The 20,920-nt window shown below is 47.5% G+C and overlaps 1 protein-coding gene and 1 long non-coding RNA gene across 3 annotated transcripts in view; one reads left to right on the top strand and one right to left on the bottom strand.

The window, feature by feature from the left end:
• The window catches only part of DGKG (diacylglycerol kinase gamma), a 192,897-nt gene that overhangs the window by 25,341 nt on the left and 146,636 nt on the right, over nucleotides 1-20,920 (bottom strand). For both annotated transcript variants that reach the window (XM_026497095.4, XM_057306756.1), the window contains one exon: nucleotides 12,116-12,293. In XM_026497095.4, the coding sequence (XP_026352880.1) occupies nucleotides 12,116-12,293 (178 nt within the window). The remainder of the gene's footprint in view (nucleotides 1-12,115; nucleotides 12,294-20,920) is intronic.
• LOC130542643 (uncharacterized) lies at nucleotides 12,154-13,800 on the top strand. The gene is made up of 3 exons (XR_008957340.1): nucleotides 12,154-12,320; nucleotides 12,782-12,900; nucleotides 13,647-13,800. It is a non-coding gene; the product is annotated as an uncharacterized LOC130542643 (long non-coding RNA).

The following is a 20,920-nucleotide window of genomic DNA, read 5'->3' on the forward strand; positions in this document are numbered from 1 at the left end:
AATCCCATAGTGATCCATTGTTCCTGGGCTGAACAAGGAGGATCTGGAGATATTTGAGGCATAGTTTTGACACGCCTGGTCTAGCTGGGCACCTCCTTTGAGGGAAGTTTCCTTTGTGCCCTGCTGTTGTCATACTGGCTTACAGGTTTCTTCTACTCCCAGAGATCTGTAAAGCCCCAGAAGAGTGGGTGTTGAGTGGTCTTTGCCTCTGGATAATGCAGATGGCAACAGGTAGGAAGGAGAAACAGCCCAGAGCCTCTACTATCTGAAGAGGAGAAGCTGTAGGGTTGGAGGGAAAGTGGATGTGTTGATCTAACAGGCGGGAGCTAGGATTTTTGTCTCTGCTCTGGCTGTCTGTCCAGTTGGGTGACCTTGGGAAAGTCACTTTCTTCCTCGGGGCCTCCATTCTCCCTGACTTGGGGTGGGGGCAATCTATCCTTGTTTGAGCTGTTCCAACAGAAGTAGAGGCTGGATTTCCTGACTGTCTGTGTCAAGAGCAGACTGGCAGTAACCCCTACCATTCCTTACACTGCGCAGAAGACACAACATTCTGTGCAATCCTACACTGAGGCAAGAGAAAGAGCAAGTGAGGGCTCACAATGGCCATTGTTGGCTCCTGAAAGCCTGCTGTGTGGTGGGGTGAGGAAGAAAGAGTGGGGCCTCCATTCTGTGTGGCTTTCTCTTCCTGGGCTGGGCAGGGCTCTGATGAAAGCTCTGTCCTTTGTGGAAGGGGGGCTTCTAATCCCCTCTACGCCCAAGGGTCAGGTGCTTGAGAAGGGGAGAGGCAGTGTACTGGGGAAGTTGTGTGGTGGGAAATTTTTCAGGAAGCAATGGTCTCCTGGAAATGAAGGGCCTGAAATCATCATGGCTCCAACAAAAACCAAGAGTGAGAATGTCTTAGAAGGCCTGGGAGGCAGTGGAGGTACGAGGAATCTTGACCGGGTGGTCCGAGTGAAGACACGATGAGAATGACCAGGTCAGAGTGCAGACTCTGGGCCAGGCCTAGAGCTTTACAAAGGTTATTGCTTTTAACCCTGATGGCAACTCTGTTAGATAGAAACTTATCTCAATATAAAAAAAACTCTTGAGGCTCAGAGGGCTTGAGGAGTTTGCCTCATGGCACGAAGCTGGCATGTGGTATAGCTGGGATTCAAACCAAGGCTTGTCTGACTCCAGAAATAAGCTCAGAATAAAGAACTCAAGGCAGAGACAAAATACCTGAGAGTGATAGGGTGTCTGATGGCCAGGAAGTGAGCATGGAAGGCCTGGGCCTCTTCCCGGCTCCTCTCAGGGCAGACTTCTTGGCTGCACAATCTTATTAAATGGAATGCTGGCTTTCTCGGCTTGAGTGTGAAATGCTATTGTTGGTATTTTGTTCGTTATTATCTGGCTTTATTTTGCTCACTGAGCTCGAGAAGCTTCAGCTCCAGGTACGGTGTATATAATAAAATAAATCAATTAGTGATGAGATTTTCCAGTTCAACTCAAACCTGATTCTCAGGCATGACACATATAATAAGGTACATTGCAGACATCTACACCCACCGGCTAATCACAGCTCAGAAGAGATGTGCACACCACCCACCTGCCCCAGAAAGGCAGAAGTAGGAAGTTGTGATCAGGACGGGCTCTTTCTGGTGTTGGGTCAGGATTGGCCAGAGATGGGGAGGTGGGGGAGGGTACTGCGGTGTGTTTGGAGAGAACACCATGTTTGCAATACTAGCACTTGGCCCTAGTCCCAGATCTACCAATTAGTGTGGCCTTGGACAGGTCAATTAACCTCCCTGAGCCTCATTTTTCTAATTATAAAACGTTTCTCAAGGGTGCTGTAGGGGATTAAACTGAGATGATGAATATAAAATATTTCTAGCATCTAGTGCTAAATTCAAGTAGATGCTTAACCAGTATTGGATGAAGTGGCCTGAAAATGGGAAGAGGTAGGTGCTGGCAGCGCACTGGAGGTGGAAAAGACCCGTGTTTTGGTGCGAGGGGAGTGGTTTGGTGTGGAGGCAGACAGGAGGGCAGAGCGTGTGGGCAGAAGCTGGGATGCGTTGGGTGGTTTGTGGGGAGGGCAGGGCCACCCACAGGGCAGCGTCCCCTTCGTCTGTCCCCCACTTCCTGCTGGCTTTTGTTCTCCATTAGCCTCTGAACTGGTCTCCTGCTGCTGGTCCCTTTGCCTGTTCTCTAACCCAAACTGCACACTCCTCTCCCATCTTATTGCTCTGGGCCTAAATACCTTCACATCTTCCTCTCTTCCTATTATTCGAGGATCGGGGACAAATTGCATGGCACATGACAAATACCGGGAACATGACTCAAGAACACAGCCCATGTTCCCCTTGTCTCACTCACTGGCTTTTCGAATCCTTGCCAGCCTCACGTGTCAGCATATACACATTCTGAAGCTCGCTCATTCATTCATCCATTCATCCGTTCATTCTTACATCAGGTATTTCCTGATCACCTCCTGGGCACAGGCACAGGACTGGCCGCCAGGGATCAAGTTCCTAAGGAAAGCCCTCTTTGTCTTGCCCCCTACACTCTTAGGATACTCTGTTTCTGCCACTCCGTGGTGCTCGCCTATCGTACCAGTGTTAACAGGATTGTTCTCCACATATTTCCTGTAGGTAGACTGTAAGCTCCTGGAGGTCTGGACACCTCACACTCTTGCTTGCATCCTCCATGGCACCTGGAGCCCCAGTGGTACTTGAAGGCAGGTTTGAATCCGCCCTCTATCCTGTACTGTTTGTGTTCTTGGGCCACGTAACCCTACTAACCTCAGTGTCCTCAGCCATAAAGTGGATTAAATACAGGTTTCCAACTTACAATGTTTCGACTCTACAGTGACGCAAAAGCAATACACTCCGTAGAAACCATACTTCACACTGACTTCTGATCTTTTCCCAGGCCAGTGATATGTGGTACCATACTGTCTCGTGCTGCTGGGAGGGGCAGCAAACTACAGCTCCCAGTCAGCCACGCGATCACGGGGTAAATGACGGCTGCGCAGACAGCCATTCTGGTTTTCAGTTTCAGCACAGGATTCATTATATTACGTGAGCTATTTAAGACTTTATTATAAAATAGGCTTTGTGTTAGATGATTTTGCGCAACCGTAGGGTAATGTAAGTGTTCTGAGCACATTTAAGGTAGGCTATGTTAAGCTACGATGTTCGGGAGGTTAAGTGTAGTAAATACACTTCCAACTTACAGTATTGTCAACTTACAATGGGGTTACAAGGATGGTACTCGGATGTAACCCCATTGTAAGTCAAGGAAGATCTGTAATTAAATATGCAACAGCCTTGGCCCTAAGTGCTCAGTAAAAGCAGCCCCAGACATATTAGTTGATTAATTAAGAACATGAAATACTTCTTACCCAAAATAGGAACAGATGAAGAGCACCAATGTTCAGGCCATGTGGAGCAGAGTGGCCAGCATGTGGGTTGTGTCTTAGCAGACACCCGCTATCAAATGGCTAACAAGCTGCTACAGAAAAATAGGGACTGGTGTGTGGGCCAAGGTGGGGCAAGCAAAGGGGGAAAATCTAAGGTGTCTAGGCCTGCCAAAGAGCTACTCTAGAAGTTTCTTCTGCATGTGAAAAATGAAGGGTTCATTGGCTCTGTGGTTCTATTTTAAGCAGTAAATTTCTTAAGGCAAGAATCAAACTGAAGTTTAACTCCAGCTTCCTGGGTGAGTAAGTTTCCCCCGTGCCAATGCTGAGCAGCCCCCCGAGGCACAATTCTACCTTGCCAGTCCCTCCCAGGTCTTAGTTGGGGATGAGATGGGGAAGAAGCGGAGACACAGCTGGAGTCAGAGCCCTCTTGACCCAGAAGTCAGCAAAGGATGAGGGACTGCTTTTCTTGAATTTCCAGTGAATTGAGTTGGGTCAGAGCCAGCCAGAAATGAGGAGGCTGGGGCCCATACTCCGGTGTGTGCAGAAAGAATTTCATGTTGAAATAGTAGGACTTGGGTTCTAGTCCCATATCCACCAATGCGTGTGACCAAGGCAGGTCCACAGATCTCCCTGAGTCTCATTTTCCTAATCTATAGTTTCTTCTTGGCACTCTTAGGGGGAGCAGCTGGGCTCACCAGTGCCCTGCTTCTCAAACTCCAACACACATATGATCCCCAGGGGGTCTTGTGGAAATGCAGATTCGACTTCTTCAGGTCTGCCCCAGGACCCGAGAGTCCGCATTGCTGACACTGTCAGGTGATGCCCTTGCTGCTGGTTGGGGACCACATGAGGTTCTGGAACAGAAATGGGCAAACCACGCCTCAAGGGCCAAATCCAGCCTGCAGCTTGTTTGTGTAAATAAAGTTGTGTTGCAACACAGCCATGCTCATTCATGTCTATTGTCTATGGCGGCTTTCATGCTAAGTGGACGGAGTGAGGTAGTTGCATCAGAGACCGTACAGCCCACAAAGCCTAATTGTTTTAATAGTTACTATGTGACCCTTTACAGGAAAAGTTGGCCAATGCCTACTCTCGGGTACTGAGAATTGGCCCCGTGTGAGCTAAACGACCTGCACTTCAGTTCCAGTTGGGCCGAGGGCAAGCCACTTCACCTTGCTCTCATTCTCCTTATCTAGAGGACACAATGATCTCTGAATTTCTAAGAGACTTGTGATTCTGGGATGTCAGTGCTACATAAGCAACATCATAGTTTCTACAGAAACAGACTTCTGAGAACCAGGTTGTGTGGCCTTGATTTGGAAGCTGCAAAAAGCCTACCTGGCCTAACCTGCAGATTGAGCGGGCAGCTCTGACAGGTGCCCTGAGAGCCACACCTGATGTACGGTCAGCTGGGAACAGCCAGGGGCTTGGAGAAGGGAAGAGTGAGGATTGGGAGGTGGACCTCTTGGCCTCCGGTAGAGGCTGGTGCTGACACAGAGGCCCTGGGACGTTGTGCCCCAGCACTACACCCACAGATTCCACTTTGCTGAGAGATCAACTCAAACACAATTCCCTAACTCATCACACCAGGTGTCCCCATCCCTGGTGCTTTTGGTCAACCAATATTAATAAGCTCTTTTGAGGTCTCAGGGATTGTGCCAGGCACAAGAATACTGAAAGAACTATGACATCTGGAGCTGAGGAGCTCATAGTCAGGTGGGAGACACCAGGTAAGGAAATAATTGTAGGAGAGTTCCACAAGCCAGCTGTGAAGGGAAATGCATGATTGTGGGGCTCTAGTGTGGGCCACAGATGATGCCATTAACAAGGCAAGGAGCATGGGCAGGGGTGGTGGGCTTTAGGAGAAGGGGAGGGTGTGTAAAGAAGGTAATGCCTCATTTGGGGCATGCTGATTCCAATGTGGGACCCCGAAGGACTGAAAGACAATGCTGTGATTTCCTGTGAAAAGCAACAGGGAGTCTCTCTGTAGGCCAGTAATGGGTTAAGAGGAATGACATGTAGGTTGCCATGGTTACTCCCCAGCACTGAGGGGAGTCCCAGTGCACACCCAAGTACCCCCAGGCTCTTTAGGGATCACTTGCCTTGCTCTACCTCAGCCCCCAGGAGAAACCTTGGTCCAAGAGACCTCTGTGGAACACACACTTATTTGGAACATTTCTACTTTCTCTCAACCCCCATGAGTAGTAAGTGGCTGACTATTGCTCATTATGACTGTCTTTCTGGTCAGCTCCCCACCGAACAGGAAGATTGGGAACCTGCAACTCTGGACAGCTCCTGAACCCAACAGGCCACCTTCTGTTATGGTTTCATGCAAGTGAAAAGAAAGCCCTGAGACGCAAGGAACTCACAAGCTCACAATTATTTTGTTGGTTCATCTGAGCTCCAGCTCCTCACCTGGGAACGTGAGCCTGAGATGGCTGGATAGCAGGCCATTCCCTTGCTTTGACATTTAGGGTACGGTCCATACAATCCGTGAAAATCCACATGGGCACAGCGCGGAGGCAGATGGAACCATGTGTGCCTGCGAAGTAGTGGAGTTAGCTGAAGTGGCAAGGTTTCCCCTTCCCAGGCAAGACATCTGCATCTGGGCAGATTTAGGACTCTGTGTTTGCTAGGAGGGTACCTGTGTGATGCCTACTTAGTTGGTTCAAGTACGAGGCTAGGGAGGCATTCCTGTGAGCCCCACACTGGCTGGCTGGCCTCGCTGGGGGTTAAGGTAGGCCTGCAAATCTCCTTCTTTGCTGTTTATCACAGATCCTAATTAGATGCCTATTTGTTGGATTATTTTATTGAGGCCTGGCTCCCAGGCTCTCTAATGGCTACAGGGACTATGTTTTTGCTCATCACTGTCCCCTGGTGCCTGACACTTGATAGGTGCTTCATAAGTGTGTGTTGAATAGATGAGAGAAAGCCTGTCCCCATTGCTGGAAAACTGACATGAAGTATACACACTCTACCGATGGTGGTCTGTCTCCCTGTCTTCATTTACCCGGTATTACAAAAATTATTACCAATGAAAATCTGGGGAGATTTTTGTCCTCTCTGCTTAGAACCTCATATAGCATACTCTGTTTGCAGTTCAAATAGGACTGACTAAGAAATCACCGAGGAAAGTGTTGCTTTAATAGCAGATGGACAGAGGGGCTTAGGTGTGGGTGACATGGCCTCAAGGCTATTGCTGGTGTAAGCCAAAGGCTGGACTGGGACAGATATGAGGCTCAGTGAAGAATGTGAGAAAATGTGTAGGAAGTCCTCTCATCCATACCTAGGGTGGGGCTAGAGAGAAACAATGGCAGAACTTCCCAGGGCTTCACTCTCCAGCCTTCCAGGAACTGGTCCAGCTTTGTGTCATGCCCTTGGTGCTTCACCTGGATTCAAGACTTGGCACCCTTACCCTTATCTTGCTTCACTGGAGAGCCAGCTCAGGGGTTAGCTCTCATATTGGAAGCAAGAGCCAAACCAGCTTAAGCACAGAGCCAACAAATAACCCTAGAGATACAGGTTTTCAGAGCCATAGGTAATTTAAAAATAATCAGAGCTTAAGAGAACAAAACTCTACATCTGGCCCCTTTCAGGATGACTGTGTGGCTCAGTTGGTTAAGAGTCTGCCTTCAGCTCAGGTCATGATCCCAGGATCCCAGGATCCCAGGACCGAGCCCCATATCGGGCTCCCTGCTCAGCGGGGAGTCTGCTTCTCCCTCTCTCTCCCGCTGCCCCTCTCCCCCACTTATGCTCTTTCTCTCTCTTTCTCTCTCTCAAATAAATAAAATCTTTAAAAAAATTCTGGCCCCTTTCTTATCATACACTAAATATTTATCACTCTCATTTATCACTTAACAATAACTCTGATTACTATCGATCGAAGTGCTCCCCATGTTCCAGGCACTCTGCTAAATGCTCTACATGAGTGATCTCATTTAACCCTCAAAACAATGCTGAGTGAGAGAGACTATAATTGTTTCCATTTTGTATGAGTTGAAATGGAGGCTTGGGGAGGTTTAATGACTTCACCAACGTCATGTGACTGGTGGTGGGAAAGCCCGGGTCTTTCAACTTCTAGCTCAATGTTTCGTCCCTTATCCTACATTGATTCCAAGTCCTCAAGGTAGATCTGAATTACTTATTTGCAGATAGCTGGCACAACTTACTTATCAATTGAGTCTAATGGTATCACGAGATGAAACTCTCAGCCTCATAAATACCCACATGTAACTCTTTAAAATACTTTATTTCCCCCCAAGATTTTCCACCGAGTGCCTGTTCCTATCCAGCCCCAGAATCCACGGGCCACTATGCTGGCAGACCAAAGGCAAGATTCCCTCCCCTTCTCCCTCCCTCCAAGAAACATTTCTGAAGAACAACGTGAGCAGGTAGGTAGGATGTTAGGCTTTGAAGGGAACACAAAGATGAGGACCACCTGCTCCCCATTTTCCAGGTACTGGCAGAAGAAAGAAATGACAAGGATATACACACCCATGAAACAGGGCGACCCATAATCAGTGTACTGTCAAGACAGTAAAATCAAGTGCCCTAGGAATGCAGAGGCTGGATTCACTTCCAGAGGTGCCCTCATAGGCTCCAGAAAGGAGACAGCCCTTGACATAGGCCTTAGAGGAGGAGCAGAATTTACACAAGTCTATGTGGAGCCTTTCCTTGGACGGGTATATAAACATTTCCTGCTTTCTGAGTGTCTGGCTTGTACAATATAAGCAGTAGGATTTTCAAATACATTTTCTGGTTGACTACTAGCCACTGGAGGCTAACTAGGAATCATGGACTTGGTTACTACCACTGGATGTAAATTGTGTAAGAGGGCCCCTCCTCTGGGCCTCTTTTTTTCCCCAGCTATGAAATAGGGATATGGAAGGGAGTGGGTATAACCTTGCTCATGGGTTTCTGGTTAGGATCACATGAAGTTAATATATGCAAAACTGTATGTAAGCCAAAATGAAATGCAAATATAAGAGACTATCTATCACTACTCTTATTGGTGTTACAAAAACGAAAAAGAACCAATGCCCACGTACGGCTCATTATCCAGCAACCTTGTTTTGACTAACTACACTGCGTCAGGCACTGGGGATACAAAGATGACTAACCCCCAGCCTCCATGCTTGGAACGTGAAAGGTCTAGGAAAGGAGATGTCAGTACAATTGATGATATAAATTTAATGGGCTAGGACAAAGACTGGGCTGGACTTTGGCAAGAGGTCTGCTCTTTTTTATTGCTAGTACAGGAAGATGGCAATGCTAAAATGAAGAACTTCAAAATCAGAAATCAACTGGTATGCTCCAGAATAAGCCAGGATGAAAGGTGAAGGGTAATTTTTTTTTTTTAAAGTTTGAACTTATACTATGTTCCAGGCACTTTCACACCCATCATCTTCATAACAAGTTAGATATTATTATACCCATTTTACAGATGAAGAAGCTGAGACTCCCAGTAAGTTGGGTTTATAAAACCGGAAGGTGTAAAGCTCAATGTAAACCCAAGTCATTCAATTGCAAGCTTGGTGCTTTTCCCAGCACTCATTGCGTTCTGACTAGGCAATGTTTTTATAGAACTCATTCCATGCTCATTTTGAACGACCTTATTTCTTGGATTGCTTTTCTAAGGAGAAAGATTGATCTGTGATGAGGAGGTTTGACAGTAACCCCTTCTAGTGTCATTTCCCCTTATTCCTCCTAAGAGAAATTGCTTCCCACCCACTGCTCTCTCCTGTCTTCTTCCTCACCTCCAATCCCAATGAAATTGCCAAGGAGTAAAGAATCCCAGCAAATGAAGAGCCCGATGAGAGAGATTCCCACCTTCCTAGCAGCTGGCCTAAAATCTGGGAAACAAAACACTCTGAAAGATGAAAAGAGCCTGCCAAGGAGCCCACCTAGGCTGAAACCTGGCCATGCCTTAATTTGCTGGATCTGCAAGGAACTTATGATCTATAGGAGCCTATGTGATTGTCACATTTGCCTATTTTACAGATAAAAACTGAAACCCAACAGGGTGAAAGACTTGCCCAATATCACACACTAGTGAGAGGCAGAGGATGGACTGGAACCCAGGTCTCTCCACTCCCAGGCCAATGCTCTTCTACTAAATAGGTTGTCTCTTTAGCTTTCCCCCATTAATGTCTCAACATAAATGAGATCATGGTCCTTTCAAAAAAAAACCTCAATGCCACTGTCTCTGTAAACCCCAGAAGCCAGGCCCCTCTTGGGCCTCTGCTCTGATCCGCTCATGTCCTCAGCTAAAGATGAGGAAGTAGCTTTGTTTTTAGCTCTGAAAGCACATTCTGGGGGTGGGAAAGGGGGATTTGGGGAAGAGAGTTCCTGTAGATGATGAGTAGGAGTGATCAGCAGACACATTACTCTTGCTGGAAGGGGAAGATACATGGTCAGATATGTAAGGAGAAGGTAAGTCCTTGAATCCTAACCAGAACGTGTCCTCAGCAAGAGCTTCCCCACTCCCTGGGAGGGGGGGGGATTCTCCCGATTCTGTTCTGCTGGAACTGGATATCAGGGTGGGGGTTGGGGTAGGAGCACCAGGGTGGGAAAATTTGTACAAACTTTCTACAACCTCCAATGGTTCCCCCACCCTCTGCTAGCACCCACAACTTCCCCTGCCAAGGGAGGAAGGAGGAACACATTATTCAGTTTAATAATTTATACAAATTGAAAAGTTTACTGTGTGAAATAAAGGGGACTTAAGAGGGCAACAGAGAAATAAAAATTCCTGAGTCTTCTCTTAAAGGCTGGAGGTGTGGAGATGATGCCTCTCGATGACCTTGCCTTGGAATAGAACAATCTGACGTTCTAATAGACGGTCTGAAATAAGCAAGTAACCCCTCCCTTTGATGGTCAGCCAAGTTTTGTCTTCTTCTATGGTAGGATCATATCCAGTCTTAGCACTTGTCGTCCAGGGACATCAAAGAACAGAGATCCAGATCCATGCATACTTTGCCTATGTTAGTGGTTCTCAAACCTGGCAGCCCATCAGAGTTGTCTGGGGAGCTCATTACAAATTTAGATTCCCAGGAACCAACCCGGTAATTATTAGGTAGATCTGGGTACCATAGGGGCCAGAAATCTTCATTTTCAACAAGCAGGCCCGGTGTAAGAACCAATGATCTGCTTCAACCCCATTCATTCAAGCTATCAAAATTTTACATGAGATCCTGGTTTTACAGCAAAGAAAACCGAGATGCCAAAAACAGGTTAGTGCCAGTACTTGACTAGAGCCTGGTCTCCTGCCTTTTGATGTGGTATCTTTGTACCCTCATACACGGCTTTCCTCCCTCAGCTCACCAGTCCACTGAGAACCCCTGAGGATCAGTGGGGGCCATTCATCCAAACCACAGAGGAATCAGAGCTGCCCAGGTACTCTGATTGAGTTCCCACTTGGTTCGTTGGTGGAAATGGCTGGTAAGGTACAGGGGTGAAGGTGTGTTCTGTATCCTGATGGGTTGGCAGGGGAAGGTCCAGCTGATGGCTTCTAAGGCATACTTCCCAGTTGCTCCAGTCAGAAAGTATAGTCAGTCCATAAAAGCAACCTGCTGTGTTAGACAAGCCAGGGTGACAGAGGCAGAGGGACGAGGGGGAGAGTAATAGAAGATGAAGTTACTAAGGTAACATGAGGCCAGACCATCTAGGGCCCTCTGGGCCACATATAGATCTTTGGCTTTTACTCTGAGCCGCTGCAGGGTTTTGAGCCACAGAGTGGCATAATCTGACATATTTTCCCAGGGGTCCTCTGATGCAGTGGTGAGAACAGACTCCACAGAGCAGGGGGAGAAGCAAGGAATACAGTTAGGAGCATTTGTAGTAATCCAGAGGACAGGGGAAGGTGGCTCAGATCAAGGAGGCAGAAATGCAGGGGTGAGAAATGACTGGATCCTTGATGTGTTTTTAAAAGTAGCGTTCACAGATTTTCTGATGGGTGGGATGGGAGGTGTGAGATAAAAAGGAGTCAAGGATGGTGCCAAGTGTTTTGGCTCGAGCAACGGGCAGGCTGGAGTTAACATCAACCGAAATGGGAGCAGGCTATGGGTGGAGAAGTTCTGTGGGAGGGACATCAGGAGTTCGGTTTTGGGCATGCTGAGTCACTGACACTCACGTGGTATTTAAATAAAGTCTCACGCCTGGATGAGGTCATCAAAAGAGTGAGTACAGACAGAAAAGAGGATTGAGGCCCTTGCCTGTGGACTGCCAGAACCAAGAGATTAGAGGGATGGGGAATCAGTGAAAGAGACTGGAAAGGGGTAACCAGTGGGAGCAGGAAAATAGGAACCCGTGGAATCCTAGAAGCCAAGTGAACAGTATTTGCAGAACAGGGAGGGATTGGGTGAAATGCGGCTGCTGAGTGAAGGAAGACCAAGTGTGAAAACTGACTGTTTGGTTTGTTACTGGAGGGCACTGGTGACCTTGAGAGCAGCGTTTGACTCCTGACCTCAGCATCCCAGTTTGACGACTGACTGTCATTTAAGGCTCCCTTCTTGTTAATTTTCTCTTCTCAGTTAGGTTGTAAAGATTGCAACAATAGGGATGATGAGCCGGCATATCCCCAGAGCAACGGGTCCTTGTTGGGCTGTAGGACCTTCTAGAGCCTGCTGTGGGCCCTGATACAGTTTGCTGACAGACCCACCTGAATGCCCCTCTCACTGGGGCGCCGACCTAGAGCAATTTTCCTCATGCCTTGCTTACCTTGGACGCAGAATTTCAGTTCCTTGGGGTCAGTGACGACTTTCCTGCTTTCCCGGATCACAGCCCGGTTCTTCTTGGTTTCTCCCCAGAGATTGGTGCCACCATACATGCTGGGAATGTTGAGAATGGCAATGCCCTCAAGGAAGATGTTGCTCAGGTCTACCCCAACCCCGTCACACTGAGGGGCAGAGAGAAAAGGTCATTGGTTAGTGTTCTCGGTGTACGCCGACCCAAGGTGCTGTGTGTGTGTGTGTGTGTGTGTGTGTGTGTGTGTGTGTGTGGTGGGGGCTCTCAGGAAGGGTGCGAGGGGCCCTCAGCGAGCAGCCTTGCCTCTGTCAGATGTTCAATCTTGGGCAAAGTGGCGGGGACCTAATGCCTTGGCCCCTGTGGTGGGTTGGGGAGATGTAATCCTGGTCAGCTCTGAGGACAGCTGTACAAGGCTTCAGAGATCCTCTACGGATCTCGAAGGGCTTTAGGGATGGTTCTCAAGACAACTGCAAACCTGTCCTCTGGTCCAACCTCATTATCATCAATTCTGTCCCTGCATAACCATTTCGTGAAGATATGGTGGGACGCTGAGCCCCGAACTTAATACATAGCAGATTCTGAACAAAGGACCGACAAGTTTCATTTCACCCCCTATTATTTTATCCCTCCTGTGGTAAGGACAAGATGCGAAGACTTGGAAGGCTTTCCAATACAGCATGGGGAATACAGTCCATGGTATTGTCATAGCGTTGCATGGTACCAGATGGGAGCTACACTTGCGGTGAACACAGCATAAGGTATAGAGTTGTTGAATCACTATATTGCATACCTGAAACGAATGTAACATTGTGTGTCAAACATACTTCAATAATAAAGAGGAAAGATTTGGAAGGTTTTCAGGATTCGCCTGTCTCCCGTATCTACATTTTTAAGTGCAGTTTTGGCCCTGTGCTTGCTGACATTGCAGTTTCTTTATCCGTTCTCCACCACCCGCATCCCCCACCAGGTACAAAGCGCCAGAAGGCTTGAATCTGCCTGTCTCAAATATCTATAAGGTCAGCCTCCTTTTGGCATACTGTTGACCAATGCAGCAAGAAATGTTTTAGTTCTGATTGTTGTTGCTGTAGTTTACTTCATTTCAGAAGGAAACAACCAGACCCAGAGAGGGGAGTTAAGTTATCCAAGGTTGTACAGCTGATATATAAAAGAGCAAGGATTCTAAGTTAGGGAATTTGACTGTAAAGCCCAAGGTCTTTATCTTACTTATTAGGAAGCAGGAAAAATGAAAAGCATGCAACCAAAATCTACCATCTTTGGGGTGACCTACAAATCCGAACTTCCAGAGACTTCTCAACAGAGGAGGAACAGGAAGGAAGGGCTTGTTGCCATCCCTATTTGCTTACCTCCTGCTTTCTTCAAAGCTCCTAATTTAGGATACCTTATCATCCCCATGCCTTGTCCTCCAGTCTCTGGTGATTGGAAACTCATTTCTTCACTGGGAACTTCTGATTATTTGAAAGCTTGTCTCTTTATGTTGAAGCAGATTCTCTCTCTTCCTGCTTCCACCTATTGGTCCTGGCCCCCCTTCTGAAGCCAGAGAGAATGACCCTCCTTTCTCCTCCATGGGGACAGCCCACGAGCTACAAGATGACATCATCATCATCGCTGTTCAGATGTGTTAAGCATTGCCATCTGCCAGGTAAGCTTTTGTACACAGCTCACTTATTACTTCCATAATAATCTTGGAAGTCAGTTACTGTGACTATCTGCTCTTTATATTTGGGGACACTGAGACACACAAGTGGTTAAGTAACTTGCCCAAAGTCACACAACGTACACATGGAAATACACTGACTTGTGGCAGGCAGTCAGAGCTGAAGTCCTAATGGCCCCTTTATCTCTCCTCCCTCTCACACCGCCATTTTGGTTGTGCCTCCTCTGAGCTGAACACGGTCAACTCTCTCAGCTGTTCCTGTGGGACCTGGTTGCCTGTCCTGGTTGCCCTGTTCTGCACAGACTACTCTTGGTGATGGTCCCATTCTGTAAGGCCTCCAGCATTGTCACAGGATCTGATGGCATAGGTGACCAGGGCAGGAGCACATCCTGGGGCTGGGCTCCTCTCACGCTGTCATTTCCCCAGAAATGAGATAATGTGGGAAGCCCATGGAAGGCGCAACACATGTCCCCCCTTATCATTAGCCTTATTGTTAAATATGACCACTTGCTCTAGCTCTTTGGCAGCAGCTAGGTGACAGCTGAATTGCTTCAGCTTGAATGGGTGGTCATCACAGACACCCGGACCCTCGGCCCATTATCTGCTTCTCAGCCAGCTCTTCCCCATTGTGAACTTGTGTAGGTATTTTTTCAAATAACATAGACATAGGGCTTTACATTTAGGTCCATCAATTTCATCTGGTTCTTACCCCAAGCCCCCTCTGTCCATCTAGTTCATTTTAAATCTTCATTCTACAACCCCTTGCCATAGCCTTCCTATCATTTGGGGACTAAGTCATGAACACATGTATATAAAGGACAAAACCAGGGGCCAAGCCCTCTCCTTGGTCAGTCTAACACAGCAGACAATGTGCGTTACACACACCTCGAGATGTGGCCGCCTTGCTGGGCTGCACCCTCTGGATTGGACTGTCACTCACTCTCCTTTTCATTACAATGTGGAATCATGGAAATTAAAAACGAGCGCGCCTTAAAAGAACATGCCCCATCTTTCATAGAAGAGGCCCAGAGAAGTCAACTTACTAATGGTGAAACCAGACTAGTATCCAGGTCTCCAGCCCTCAATCCTTTGTTCTCACCACTAACACATAAGATTGTGCTGAGACCAAATGGCATTTTTCTAAATGGCCACCCTACAATCTCTATCAGAAAAGGAATAAGAGAACTCATATTAAGGCACTAATATCTGTGTGCAAAGTGCAAATACTTGGTTAATAATTTATTTCAGAAACTTGGCAGGGATTGGGATATCTCCTTTTCTAATTTTTTGAAAACTGGGGCATTTTTCCATTTGCCTCTCATTGGATGAGTTCCACTCTGTTTTCTAGATTTGTCAAAGGGGCCCCTGAAAGACAGCTGTAGGTTTGTTCAGGATTCTAATGTGTTTTCCAAGGCCAGTTAGTTCTCTATTGATCTACCCCCGGCTCTGGTACCCACCTTTAGCACCTGTTCTTCCTTCTTTTTTAGGGCTACGCTCTCTGGAAAAGATAAAAATTCTTTTGGCAGGCAAAGTCCTAATGAGCTATACTTTCCATGTTCTCTTTCACGTCATTGTCTAACATTCTGCTTGGTCTCCAGCGTCAGGTCTCAGTTGCTTTTGTACATTCACTCCTGGTTGCATGGTCACGCCCTGCTTTTGCACATATGTGTACAGCCTCCTGAAAGCATGGGCCCAACCCGGAGCTCCTGGTGTGGTGGTGATTTTTTGAACTCTTTTCCTTTTTCTTCCCAATGGAATTAATGATTTGTTAAAAATGTACTTTGGAATATCTTCTATCCTTCCTATCCTTTATACATAAATTCTTATTTAAGGATTTAGGCTAGAATCCCACTGGGTCAGACTTTTTTTCCAAACTCTCTGAAATTAGCTTTTGGCTCAACTCTGTGTCCAGCACTGACTTCCTGTCACCCTTATCACCTCTCAGACAAAACGGTCACTTTCCCTCCTGGCTGTAGTTACTTCCACACCATCTTAATTTATGGATTGTTGGCCAAAATGCCCCTTCCCTTCAGGAGGTAATAATAATAGCATGAGCAGCTCACGTTTGGCAAGAGCTTTCTTGGGCAATGTGCTGGTCCTTCCCCCGCAGTCTCTCTTGAGATCTTCACGGCACCACTGCTACCCCCCCCAAATGACAGGGTCTCACAGGGGGTGAAGGTGCTTGCTCAAATCTACATAACTTGCCCCTCTGCAAGCTGGCAGAGCGAGGATGCAAACCCAGGCAGTCCGATGCCAGAGCCTACTCTGGAGACGAAAGAGTCAATGAGGCAAATCGGGACTTTTGCTGATGCTAGACTTACAGCAAAATTAAACTCCAGCTGTTGTCTGAATAATTGAAATCTTCCCACCACTACTCGGTCTTGCAGAGTACTTAGAGCAGTGCCCAGCACATCACTGTTGGATAATAGTATTATATCTTGCCTTGTTGCCAGTTTTGTTATTAAAAAAAAAAAAAAGTGTACCACTAGCACAGCACAGCCTTTGGCACATCGTGTTTCACAAAGTCCCCTTTCTTCCCTGCTGCCGTGTTAAGTGTACCCTGTCCCCTCCATCTCCAGTCATAACCAGCTAGGAGTGTTAGCTATTAACTTGGTCAGTTCTTAACCTCTCTCCGGAAGAGCAAACAGTCCTCCCTCTGCTTTCTGATGGATTGTCCCCTTCCCCCAATATGTCTTGGGTCATAGGCAGACTGGGGCAAATAGAATTAAGAGATGGGAGAGCCTGGGGGCTGTTGGACAGTGGGTGCTCTCACCGTTGGAATGCACCTATTCGAAAATGGAGAGGCAATGCAGTGTCTTGGAAAGAGCATGTTTGGGCCTGAAGACAAAGAGTTAAATGGTGGCTCTGACATTGGCGGTTGTGTTGATCCTTCGTTAAAGCTCCTCGACCTCTTGGAGCTTTAGTTTGTCATCTATAAAATGGGGTTGGGGTGGTGGAATAACTTCTACTTCAAGGGTTTGATTAGTCTCTGGAAGGCAGCAGCATTCCGATAACTGTCTACATTGTTATTACAGTTAATAATAACATTACCTGTGCCACGAGGCATATTTCAGCCTGAAATCAGTCCCACTACCTGAGACGTAGCTGGAAGAATTTTAATGGCCTCTTAGCCCCACCCATGCTTGTGAGCGCCTTGCCAGCCCAAACCTGCATGCCCATTCTCCAGGGTTCTTGGCCTAGACGGTCCACATTGATTTCTTTCAGAACCCCAAGCCTGCTTAGATCTTGGGAAGGTGGCAAGCTGCCGTGATGGATTTGGGAAAGTGGAGCCCAGAGTGGTGCACCGTCGTCTTAAATAGAACATCGGCCCCAGGGCTGCTCCCAGGTGGGTTCCTGAGCTAAATCCTACACCAGTTCCATGACGTCATCGGGCCCCCTCCCCCTGCTCCGGCCTAGGGGCTCCAGGGGAGAGTGCAAGGAGCTCTGAGGTCCCTGAGCGCACTATTAGCTGTCCCTAACCTAGGACTGGGCTAGCAGGCTCCCTTCCAAGCTGAGGCTGCGCTGAACGCAGGTATTTATAGCCTGCTGCGGGGCCGAAACAGAGAGCTCTTGTCCCCGGCAGCGAGTGCGCACACGCCCGAAGTCGTGCTCACAGTCACACTGGGACGACGGGCCGCCTGGGTCCAAGGCGGCGCTGCAGGCACGGGGCGGGGCGCGGGGCTCCGAGTCCAGCTCGGCTCCTGCGCCCTTGGAAGCGGTTCAGGAATCTGCCGGAGCACCGGCCGGGAGCGGCCCGCGCCCGCCTCCTCCCAGGCCCCGCTGCGCCGGCCTGCAGCTGTCGGCCACGTTCACCACTGCCCCCCTTGCGAAGACAATGCCCGTAGTTCTGGGTTCTTTGTGAGCCGGGGCTGGTCGGTTTGTCTGGCGGAGGGCTAGTGCGGAAGCAACCGGAGACTAGGTCAGGGAGCTGGAGCGCGTTTTTGTGCAAATGCAAAGCACTGGGAATACGTATCCACCCCCCTTCCCTCCCACCACCCCCCCCCGCCCTCCGGCCTTCATCTCTTGGATCCCTAAAATCCCCATAACTCTGGGCAGAACCAGGACCCGCCAAGTTCTCCGTACGCCCCGAGAGGGGCAGCGAGCAGAGGAAATGAGGGAGGCATTGACGCTCCCCTGCTGCGGCTGCAGGCTTTTCCGCGCGCCCCAGTGCCTGCCGGCCTCCGTGACCTGAAAAAGGCGGCGGATCTGAACCTCCTCCCCGCTGAGCGAGGCCGCCTCCATTTCAGCCCTGTCGATCCTATTTCTGAAGGTCCTCAGAGAAGGAGATCCCATAATTTACTTGATGACCTGTTTCAGTTTTTAGCAACTAGGAAATTCTCCCTTCTTCTAACCTCGATTCACGGGGCCACGGATTACGTCGATTTTCTGTGGTTTGGAACGCAGGTTGTTTTGTTTCATCCTATTGCGGTTGGCCTGTGTCTGTCTGCTCTCTGGAATGACCCCTCCCAGGCCAGATCGGAGGTGCAACCCAGGCCTCTATGGCTCTGGGGCATTTGGCCCCCTTCGGCTTGACATTTTCTTTCTTGGGTTCCCTGCGCTGCCTTGTCTTGATTTGATTTGTTGGTCCCATCTTTGCTGATTCCTTCTTAGTCTTTCTTTTTGAATTTTTTTATTATGGGTATGTCTAAGTACATAGGAAAGTAGCGAGAATAATAAATCCCATGTACCCCACATCTCAGCTTAAGCAATTAACAACTCACAGTTAAATCTTGTTTTAACTCTACCCCAGTTTGTTTCCCCATCTCCATACTGAATTATTTTATAGGAAGTTCTTGATATTCTATCATTTCATCTACAAATACTTCTGTATGTATCTTTAGATGACAAGTCTTTAAAAAAAGAATTACCCGATATTATATCATCACTCTTAAAAAGTGACAATTCCTTAATATCAACAAATATCCAGTAATTGTTCAAATTTCCTTGATAATCTCACTGTTAAAAATAATCGGCTTGTCTGCAAGGTCTACAGATTTGTTTGATATGTTTCGTAGGCTTCTTTTGTTCTATAAATTCCCTGTCCTTTTTTCCTTATAGTTTAACATTTATTGAAGGAAATGGGTCAACTGCGCATGCAACTCACTTCAGGATTATTAAAATACAGATTGTGATTCAGGAGACCTGGGGTAGGGTCTGAGACTCTGCATTTCTATGTGCTCCCGGGAGATCCAGAGGGCTGTGTGTGATGGACCACACTTGGAGAAGGTAGGCTGTGGCTTTCCAGAGTCTGGATTTTGCTGATTATGTATCTGAGGTGCCTTTTAAACATATTCTAAGGCTATTTCCTGTATGTTTACTAAGTTGGTACTTACAGATCTGGAGGCTTGATCAGATTTGGGTTTGACATTTTAAATCAAATTAAATTAATTAATTAATTCACTTAAACTTAAGAAATTTGAGTATAGTTGATACTTGGGTTGACTCTTTGGCAAGACTGCTTTATCAGCATGGGTGTGTATTTCCAAGTGCATCTCATTAGGTGGTTAGAGTTTGCTTGTCTCGTTGTTGCTGTTGTTATTGTTGTTGTTGTTATGTCCAGATTGGTTAATAGGTTCCAGTGTGGTCAAATTGACTCTTCCGTTACAGAGCTTTTAATTAGTGGATGTCTAGACCCATTATTACAGTCCCCTAGTGGAACGATACCCTTGAGGACACTCAAGTACCCTTTTTGTGCTTTTCTTTGGAATCTGTACAAACGTCATTTTCTCCATGAGTTCTTCTCTGTCCACTCTCCAAAAAGGATCTCTCTCTCTCTTCTCTGTGTCTGTGGTCTCACAGAATCCAAGTTTTGTAAGGTCATTCAGTCCAATCCCTTCATTTTATAGGTGAGAAAAATGCAAGTTAAATTGGAATGGTCCAATGTCACAGAGCTAATCAGAATCAGCGGGTCTGAAATTAGACTTGGTCATTTGGACTGGCAACCAAGAGGTCATGAGTGGTTTTGTAAAGAAGGATTTTGGCAAATGGATGAAGGGCTAAGGACAGAATCTTAGAATGGTGAAGCCGATGGAGTATTAGATTTGGTAATCTCTAATTACCAGAATGAGAACAATGAGACCTAGAGTTGTTAAATGACCTTCCTAGATTACACAGCTAACTCTTGGAAGATCTAGGGCTTAGCTAGGAACTGTAGGGTGAATAGGGGTTGTAGTTAGGGAACAGAGTCAGAACAGTCATGTGTTTTGGGGATACATGGGGCTGGAGAGAGAAGATGGGATTTAAAAGGTAATATGATTGAGGAAAAGGATTTTCATGGATGTTTGAGGCAGAGAAGATACTCAATGAATACATGTTGGATAGATGCACAGAGGGAGGAGGACGTTGGGAATGCCTAGGATGGAAGTAGATGGAGTGGAAGAGAAGATGCTGTAGACTGTGGTGGACGTTGGTCTGGGGATGATGCTGGAGTCCTTTCCTACCCTGTGAGGGAGAAATGGGGGTGGGGTGTCTTTTGAAGAGTGAAGTAGAAAAGTACTGGGTGACGTCTAGGGAAAATAATATTTATTTCAGTTACAGCGGGAAGGAAGAGGGAGAGCCGAGGAAGAGGTGGACAATATCCAGACATGCTTGAATAGGGGTTCTGATGGGCTGGGGGGGGGGGATGGGCAGGAAGAGAGGGAGGCCTCACTTGATGCCTGGGCTCTATGTCAGAGCCTCAGATATACACAAGGGCAGAGGGATGGCTGACATAAAGACCTGACCAAGATCCCCGACCCCTCTTTTTTGAGGGAACAGGATGCTGATAGGCATTAGGGAAAAGGAAAGCACCTGTACCATCCTATACAGTTCCAGGGTCCAGTAGGCCCAGGTGAGGGTGGGGGTGGGGGTGCTCGTTTACAGTGGCAACATTTCTGCTTTGGTAAGTGGAGAGGCTGTTCTCTCTGTGAATTGGCCTGGCAGGTTGGAATGTAACCTAGACTATGGGGAAGGAAGGCTGGGCACTGGTCCAAGGTATCCTTTGATTTGGAAAAAGGAGGGTAGCTGAGGAAGAGGGTGAGCTGGGCCCTGGCAAAAGCCAGTCATGATAGCCCAAACTGGTCCACATATAGGCCACAGAGTTGGGTCTACCTGCTTTTATTTCT

Source organism: Ursus arctos, unplaced genomic scaffold (assembly GCF_023065955.2).
Source record: "Ursus arctos isolate Adak ecotype North America unplaced genomic scaffold, UrsArc2.0 scaffold_4, whole genome shotgun sequence".
NCBI lineage: Eukaryota > Metazoa > Chordata > Mammalia > Carnivora > Ursidae > Ursus > Ursus arctos.